The sequence below is a fragment of the Papaver somniferum genome, chromosome 3, assembly GCF_003573695.1.
Source record: "Papaver somniferum cultivar HN1 chromosome 3, ASM357369v1, whole genome shotgun sequence".
Taxonomy (NCBI): Eukaryota; Viridiplantae; Streptophyta; class Magnoliopsida; order Ranunculales; family Papaveraceae; genus Papaver; species Papaver somniferum.
The window spans coordinates 16217477-16226953 of record NC_039360.1 but is presented as its reverse complement, the minus strand read 5'-3'; the positions used below and the strand labels follow the sequence as shown (position 1 = coordinate 16226953).

Sequence of the window (9477 nt, the reverse complement as noted above, 5' to 3'; positions counted from 1 at the left end):
ATACCATTTTTGATTCTTGATGATTATCATGATCCAAATATACAGACGAAGATGATAAACTCGATAAACTTGTTGTTTTCTTGTAAAGGAACCCATTTTCATCTATAACATCAACATCTTCATGCCTCTCTTGGTAATAATCTTGAAAATAATTACTAACGTTTCTAGAATCATCATCAACGAAAATGACATCACATGTCTCGGAACTACACGAGCCGGCGTCATCATCACGGTGATATTCATTGCCTACCGCTGCAAGATCGACGTCAATATCTTCCGAGTCGCCAATGGTTTCGAACAGTAGGAAAGGAGAGATATCATTAACACCATTGTTACACCTCCAATCCATTTCTATACAGCTTTGTACAACTTGATATTAGTTTGAGGAGGAATCCAGATACTCAAATACTACTAGCTTTATACAACTTGAAATTCCCTCTTGCGTCTTTCTTTATTTAGATTGCATTAGACTAGAGTAGAATTTAACAAGTCAAGTAGGAATATGTCACTGGTTGTCCTGCGGCCTTTGCTAATTACCTACACATCTTCTTTTCTTTTGTTTAAAAAATGCACATTGGTTGGTGTGGTCTCATTTGGATGACTTCTTCTAGAATGTCATCCTATAGTATAATCTTTTTGTGGAGCTATGAACCAAATAGCTGAATTTAGCATATAAATATCCTTCAAAAAATAAAAGCATATAAAGCCATTTTCACCAATAAAATCTAAGCAGAAAAAATGAAAATAAGGAAGTGCAAAGACATCTTATCTCATTTTGTTTTCCTTTTTCTTTCTTTTTTTTTTTTTTCTTTTTTTTTTGTTTTGGCTTTTCAATGGTTCCAGGCCCCCGTCATCTTCTGTATATAGAGCTGCACAAATCGTGTCAGCATTTGATTATTCTATTGTTGAAGTAGTTGGAGTAAATAAGACCCATTTAAAATGTGCCATAGTCGAGTACATGGAATATTCACATGAACCATATTTAAACTGTACAGCAGCCCTGTTCACCATATTAACTATCACTAGTCGCTACTGGGAGAGGAAGTCCTAGGAAAATTCTAGTAATTCATATATTCTGGCTAACTAGTATTATAATCAATCTGGTTGGAAGTAATTGGTGGGATTTCATTCACACGTGTCACATTTGAGATGGAAGATACGGAACTTGAGGCCCATCGACACTAACACCAGAAACTTGGGGTTCATTGATGTAAAGTGGCTTAATATCCCTGCTCCGCATATATGTCAGAAATTGCCCAGGAAGTTCTTCTAGAAGAGATTGAACAACAGAGAGCTGGTTACCTGTTCGTAACACAGTTGGAGTGTTAATCGATGAATAACCAAGATATATCAAATTTCTTAACCTTCAGATTAATCAAATATATGACGGGGACTCTTTTCTTCTGATACGGTCATGAAAAATTATGTGAAAGGTTTAACACTCACCCTGCACTTGGCGCATAGGCACAAATTGCACAACGTCCCTTGTAGCCACTCGTCCAGTGCTACTCTGTAGGCGTTTGCCATTGTCAGCATCCAGTATCTGCCAAACCAAATAAGCATAAGAAGCCTGAAATTCTACTGTTATTCATTTCAAAATTTGTAGAAACTAGAAAAATGAGAACAATCCTCAGGACCGAAATCCCAAACACTCTGTAGAAGAAACAACTGTATCAGTGATATGAGAACTGGTTAATTGGAGTTTTCAGTAAGAAAGTTATAATTACCTCCATGGCTTTGAAGTCAGCATTACCGACACCAACGATTAGGATTGACAAGGATAATAAGTATGATCTTAAACGATACAAAGAGAATCCACTGAAAAGTGGTAGCTGAAGTTACCTCAGATTCATTACGGCTTCCATTCAGGTTAAAGCAATGAGACACAACACCTTCATGTGTCTTTCCGCCAAATCCCCATGCAGGAAAACGCTTATCAGAATCATAAAACTGTATGACCTCTCCAACTTCATATATAGCCTGCATTCATTTGCAATTACAAAAACATGGTAGAAGAATTTAGTAAGGGTTCGAATATGATAGAGTATGTGATGTATATTTAACCCGCTGGTAGGAGTTCAATCGACCTGTAGGATCGATATAGTGCAAAGACGTGTAGGAATGAGGATCTCCATTTGAAGCTGCAAAAAAGGATCGAGTCTGCTTGGTCAACTACAATAAGAAGGCTACAAGAATCAAATTAGTATCTTCCACGCCACTGACTAGGGCTTACCTGTAAAATCAACGGCAACCATAAAGTTAAGCTCGAATCCGCTTGAAATGTAATCCAAAAAACTATACTGTGTTTTCTGGATGAATCTATCCACATGTAGCTGTCCCTTCAGCTTCTGAAAAAAAAATAAAAATAAGTTGAATCCCAGCAGAGTTTAGACATTAAAAGCCGTCCCAAAAGTGGTTGTAGGATTTGTATTGAACATGTCAATACAACTACCTTCATATAGTCCTTCCGGGAAGTTGATGGTATAACAAAATGTTCTCCGACTTGCCCAACATATAGTTTTTCAAGGTCTCCAACTGATTTCTGAATTTTTCTAGTAGAATAGAAGAATGTTTAAGTTAGAGTTTGTCTCCCAGATCAAGCTGAAAACAGGCATACAGTTAACAGAAGAATTCTTAAAATGCCCGCTTAAAGTTTGTCGAAAGGAAAGATGTTATGGTATTTGGTGTCAACGTCATACACTCGAAACCTGAAACAAGTAGAACAGTAAAGAGCAGACAAGTTAACTATATGACGATATCCTTAAAATGTCCGCTTAAAGTTTGTCGAAAGGAAAGATAGTTATTTACACCAACGGTTGAACAATCTCAAACTGATAAGCAATGGAAATCTTTGTTATCCAAGCAGGATCTAGCGAATTCATTATTACTTCAGTACGGCCAATTTCCTCAAGATTCCCATCACTTCTCTTTGCATAAACTACTGCCATTGGGTCGCTCTACAATATAAGTGTAATAACGAATTAAACTATGTACAACCGTGAAAACAGAACTATTGCTACAGTCCAGTTAAAAACCCAGCATAACTGAACATAAACTCTCAGCATAAATTATAAATAGATGTGAGCACTCAAACCACGAAGGGATCCGAATGCTCACAATCAAACATCATCATCTAAGGAGACTTGTGATGATGATATCCAAGTATTGATTCATTGGCTCAAAACCTTCGGGTTTATCATAGCCTCATCTAACAACTCCGTGCGAGGCGTTTGCGCACGGGATATAAGTACAAGCAAAGAAAACAAAACGTATAAGTAAAGATCCATGAGGCTAAATAAATATAAAGTGCTGAAATGTAAATAAGACCAAGGTTTACGTGGTTCAGCACTAAGGCCTACATCCACGGGGTTTGTTGTTTTACTATATTTTTCACCGTTACACGAATAGTCGAATGACTTTTGGGTTTACATGTTCCTCTCTTCTAAATGATTAACTTACACTTGTAAACTCTCTCTCTCTCTCCTCTTCCCCTCCTGATTCTTCCGATCCCCCTTTTCCTCTTGGTGGAGATGGGGTATTTATAAGGTGAGTGTGGGACCCATCTCTGATGACCGTTGGAACCTTATCTTCTTGTGTCCTTGTGTCTATCACGCAGAGGTCTGCGTTTTCCCCTTGATCCCGCAGAGGCCTCCACGCTCGTTCCACAGGTTGATCGACACGTACACTGCTCAGAGTGTTTAATGTGGGTAGTTGAGGAATCTGCTCGTGTCAGACAAGTGTCTTCTGCCCCTGTCACGTCCGTGTCAGCTAACTTTCTCTCCACCGTTGATCCTAACTTCTCTTTTGGGGATGCGATAAAGTAACTCCTCGGGGTTTATTTGGTGTTTCGTAGCGCATAATGTTTTGATGTTTTGGCCTGCATGCTTTCCACGTATCTTTTTATATACACGTGTCTGATAGTGAGATATATGTGTACACAATAGAAGTTGACAGGAATGCATACCTTTGAAAACACATCCATATTACGTAACTGCTTGGCAGACAATGATAACTGCGATAAAAGTTTGTGTAAGATTAATGTTGGTATTTGAAAAATAACGAAGCAAATTTTAAAGCAGCCGCAAAGTTGCAAGCAACAACCAGGGCAAGTAGACCTGGTGACATATTTTATACAGTATGCTATTTCATCTTGGTAACATAATCCCCGTGATTTGAATAAAACTTTCTGTTGACTTGTTAAAAGTTGCACATCCGAAGAAAAAGAAATTGGGAACAAAAATATCGGAAGTAGATATGGAGGGTCCGCCTACCAACCTCAAAAAGGAACCAAAAGCAGGACCACAGACAAGAAAACTAGTTGTGCCCAAAGGTATGCAACTTGACAAGACAATATACGAAGACGTTTTTCCGCATAAAGGTGTCACCATTGTGTGTATGTTCCTAACCAAGACTATGTAGATTTTTATGATAATTTCTTCCTAAAACGTACCATGCTTAACCTGCTGTTGCACAACTATTCATTACATAAATTGATTGAGTTAACCCCTGCACCCCAAATTTTAAAAAATGGGTATAGATCCACATGAAGATAAGGTAGTACAGTATTATGCCAACTTGTAGCTACACTGCTGTATTCATAAAGTGACACACTCAATCCCATTCACTTTACCTCCTCTGCAGATGCCTGTTGATCCTAAACAATCCCATTCAGTACAAAGAAATCAAAACTCTAAATGGCTAAGTTTCCACTGACAACCCAATAGGCCGTTTACATAAAATATAATTCTCACTGTGGAATCATATTCACACAAACTCTCACCACACCAAATCAACACAACAACAAGAAAACTGACTATAGAATATTCCCATGTTTCTTTCAAATCATCATGAAATTTCCCCCTTTTTGTTTCATCTAATAACAATATGATTCTTCTCAGAACCCAGACAGACAAACCCTTAAAATCAAATATGAAGAATAATTTCAGAATCTTATCCAAAACAGTAAGTCAATGGGAAGACTCAGAATATATATAAATAAAGAGGTACACTCAATTAGAAGAATAAACAAACAGCAGACAATATTAGGGCATTTTTTTTCTTTTATTTTTTTCTCTCCACACCAGAGTGACCTTACCTCAAGTAGAGTAAAAAGGCCTTGGCAGCCATGAGATCTGTAAAAGTGGTCAATCGCATCATTAGTTGTTGTCGTTGTGGTAGCAGAAGAAGTAGGACCTGCTGATTTTGTACCTCCAATTGCTTGTTGCCCTCCTCGAACATCCGATAAACACCCACCCATTATCAACCTGAAAACTTCCATGAATTTGGGGAAAACTGAACGAAAACAATATTCAAGAATTTCACCGATCTCTTGCTTTTTGATTTTTAGAAATCAAAAAGTTGTTTCTGAGTATACATCCAAACACCTTGTAGAAGTCGGATGATTGATCATGATTCACAGACAATCAAGTGGTTGGATATGGTGTTATCATTCCGGATCATGAAGGCGATAATCCGCTATGTGCTTTAGCCATCCGTTGTATGCTTCAAAAAGGAGTAGTACACCTTTAAATATTTCATTTATGCTATCTTCAAAGGCTGGATATAGGACTATATTTATGAGTTGCTTTGTATTTAGTGAGGTTAATTTGTTCCAGGATTCACGGCTGTTGGATCCTCTGTATTCACTACTTCATAGCTCATGAAATAACTTTATCTTTCATCTATGTTTTAACGGCAACGACTTTTTTCTCTTGACGAGGTTTATACGGTCTCAAGACTTCCCTTCTTGTATCACCGGATCATCAGTAATGAATTCTCATCTTCTTGTTGTTTTCATAATGGAGAATTTTCTCCTAATTTCTCTAAACTCAAATTTTCTTCCAAAAACCAACGTTACTCGAACCACTCTCATGTTCACAACGTCTTAAATTTCTTATGAAACAATCACTTAGACCTAGCAGCCAAACCCATATCGGACCTGAGCTTGCCGGCGTTTTGCCTTGGCAAATGGAAACATTTCTGGTGTTAAAATTAATAGAAATTGCCATGTGATCTCACATCTTTTAATATGTTTAGTGATTCTTCTTGCCAACTAATCAACTTTGACAAATCTGGGGTCTATATTAGTAGAAACGTACACACTAGCTAGGCACAGTAAGATTCTTGCCGAAATCATGAAAGTTAAAAGAATTTCAATAACTAAAAAATATCTAGCCTCTCCTTTATCTTGTAATAAATCTAAGGCACTGAATTTTGAATCCTTATTAGAGGGAGTTCATGCTTTTTTGGAAGGGTGACAATCCAAGATCCTATCATAAGATGGTATCACTGTCTTATAAAGTTTAATCTATCGGCCTACCCTAGTCACCAAACGATGTGTTATTCACTCACAAAAAAAAAATGCTGGATAAACTTGAAAAGCTCCAAGAGATCGATATTTTGTGGAACAAAGAAGACACTAGAAAAGTTATTTGTTGTAAATGTTGAAGTTATATATATACTCCTAAGATACATGACCTAACTCATGCCATATAGGCATATACCATGCACCAAGTCTTTTTTTTTTCTCGGATTTATTTTTGGCGAGTTTTTGTTATTTCCAAAAGTTATTTCTCTAAGTGTTTATTTATGGGATAATTCTTTTTCCGAATTTTAATTATTTTACAACAAAAACCTAAACCTAACTTGATTTGTAACCAATCGTCTCCTTAAATACAACTCAAAAATTGTTTTATAAAACACACGAGAAACGACTTATTTTCTGTCTTCTTTTATTCGTCTTCTCGTTTTTTTTCACGTTGTGTTTACTTCTAATCCTTGTTGCTAAGTCCAAGAGTGGTTGGCTTGCGTTGTGCTAACACAAATTATATCGGGCAGTTTTATCCTGCTGGGCACATCTTCGCAGGGTTTAGCATTGCTCTTCTTGAGTATACCCGTGAAATAGCGTGTTAAGGACAACTTATTAAACCTGTGATTCTGTCCTCGTCAACTTTTTTGTGGTAGAGTTGCTCCAATTCGATTATTTATATATTAAATTGACACATCTAATGTTGCTTGTTATTGTTGCAAGATTCCAACAATAATTCTAGAGTGTCGAAAACTAGTAGTCACCTGCTTAAAGAATGTCATATAAAACTATTTTAAAATGCATGAGCCAGTCTAATCTGCCAAACTATTCCAACTTTTAACGAATTCCTGCCTTTTAGTGAGAGATGTTTGGTTAAGTTTAGGATTCCTTGTTCTCCCTGCCTTTTAGTGAGAGATGTTTGGTTAAGTTTAGGATTCCTTGTTCTCCTTGTAGTAATAAAATTTCAGAATGGGTAAACAATCTCACCCCCAGGATATATGGAATCAATTGTTTGTTTATCTCACTTGGTTTATTTGGAAATGTAGGAACACTAATCTTTAGACATGTGCAACCAGTTGGTTTATCTCACTTGGTTTATTTGGAAATGTAGGAACACTAATCTCACTTGGTATGTTTGTTTATCTCACTTGATTAGTGTTTTTATCGTGCAACCAGTTTGGGAAACCTATCCCTTTACCTGTGCAACCAGTTTGGGAAACTAATCTTTCAATGAGATATTAGATAGCATATGGGTGTAAATCAGCAACATCGGGTATGATCAAGGTAGTCAATATCGTATCGGCCGATATTATAGATTTTTATCGTGTATCGTAAAAAATCTATACGATAACTAAAATATCGGCGATACAAGGATTAAACGATAAAAATGAGTGTATCGGTCGGCACAAATCGATATATCGGGTTCGCCGGTACACTGGTAATATCTGTAAGGGAAATTTGGTAGAGTAAATTATTTAGATATGAAAATTTGTAAGCAGAACTTTTCCTCCTATCCATATTCTTCCTATATACGCTTGAAAACTCAATCAGATTCAATAAAGAAATTTACAACTATATACTCCCTCCGTCCAAATTAATTGAGCTAATTGGTTTTAAATTTTGTCCCACAAATAATTGAGCTATCTCACTAATCAAGGAGATATTCTAAAACTACCCTTTTAATTGATTATTGTTACTGTAAGAAATATGTATAATTTGATATCCATGTTTATATTCGTTACATAGGTGTTTTAAAATGTTTTTCAATGGTATAAAGTTTACGAAAAACTGTGGTATAGTTTAAGAGATAAATCATTTCTAAGTTTTACTAGTTATTATCCATAAGGGTATAATTGTAGAAAATACTTAAATATACTCCCCTTTTCTCCTTACCTTAATAATTGTGCAAACTACAAATAACTCAATTAATTTGGGACGGAGGGAGTATTTCATTTTTTTAAAGATGGTGGAATGTAATTGAATTTGTATTATGAAGCTTTTGATCTTGAGAATTAATGCATCATATGGCATCAAATTTTTTATATTATTACATTTATAAATATTTAAAATTATATGTCTTAATGATGTATCACCAGTAAAAAACCAATATAAACTCTTGTATATGTGTATTGGACCCGGCCGGTACGATACCGATACACGATATTAACTACTTTGATCGGGACAGAAGTTTGAAAAAAAAGTAAAAAAAAAATTATATAAGCCCGGAACCATCGGAAGATTACTACCAAATGGATGTCTCTTTTAAATATGACAGGGGAGTATAGAGTTGGAGTCGTTCTTATAAATAATGATATTTTTGAAGACTTCAATTTCGATTCCAGATATACCACAGGGCCGAAATTAACGGAAGTTCTAGCCGCCCAGTTAGCAGGTTCTCGGCTAGACATAGACAAAAGAAAGTGGAATTCTTTTGCGACTATAAAAGCATTATCTCCTTCATGAATTGTGAAATATCAACTACACGCGGAAATCTACATAAAGGAAACAATTTGATGAAAAGTATTTCTCGTGAAATCATTATCATGGTGGAGACAAGGAAAGACTTAACGTGGAATTCCTTTTAGAGCATATTTTAGACCATTTTTTTTTTCTGTAAATGGACCCACAATTCCATGGAAATGATATTCTATGAAATTGACTTCTATCAAACACACAGTCTTAGAGATATTAAAAAAAAAATTGGTTTATGATTTTGTCAAAATAGTTTATGTAAATAGAGACCAGGTTTCTTCGGAAGACAAACTTGCTACTTATGCTAGTAAAACTAAATCTAAATATACACGCATATATTCACATTTTATGCATCCCTCCGGAGAGGAGCCGTTTATGATTACCTCGCCAATTTAAATCCAATAATTGAATATCTGGAGCCTGTTAGCATTATACCAAGCTTATTTGCCGAATGTTCGTTTATGTAGTGGTTTTTTTGGTTCGCTCGTAAACCCTTGCAAAATCTCCCGAAAAAAAAGATTAGGCTATCTCAAAATTTGTTCTAATCTTGTTGCGCCTATTCCGATCTTTATAGAGCGATTGAGTCACTTTTACAGGTGCAATGCACTAGGATCTGTGAGGTTTTAGTTTCAGAGTTGATTGTGTTTTGGTTCCAAAAGCCAATGGAAAGACTCGACTTTCATATTTTCTTAAATTTC

The 9477-nt window shown here is 35.9% G+C and overlaps 1 protein-coding gene across 1 annotated transcript; it reads right to left on the bottom strand.

Annotated features, from left to right (window-relative positions):
- Window positions 1-1138: 1138 nt before the first annotated feature.
- On the bottom strand, window positions 1139-5588 carry LOC113359049 (protein BONZAI 3-like). Its single transcript, XM_026602745.1, has 11 exons — window positions 5096-5588; window positions 3965-4012; window positions 2809-2957; window positions 2652-2708; window positions 2447-2552; window positions 2234-2345; window positions 2065-2141; window positions 1843-1980; window positions 1728-1799; window positions 1447-1543; window positions 1139-1302 (listed from the first exon to the last, which is right to left on the bottom strand). Exons 1-11 carry the CDS (start codon window positions 5276-5278, stop codon window positions 1139-1141), a joined length of 1203 nt encoding a protein of 400 aa, XP_026458530.1. The 5' UTR covers window positions 5279-5588.
- Window positions 5589-9477: the final 3889 nt, after the last annotated feature.

Excerpts from the sequence above, each read along its gene's own strand:
- LOC113359049 (XM_026602745.1), bottom strand. The coding sequence starts at position 5,278 with ATGGAAGTTTTCAGGTTGATAATGGGTGGGTGTTTATCGGATGTTCGA. Across the intron at positions 2,142-2,233 it reads GGTTGCCGTTGATTTTACAG|CTTCAAATGGAGATCCTCAT; the intron begins GTAAGCCCTAGT and ends CCTTTTTTGCAG. Across the intron at positions 1,800-1,842 it reads GAAGCCGTAATGAATCTGAG|TTAAGATCATACTTATTATC; the intron begins GTAACTTCAGCT and ends TCTTTGTATCGT.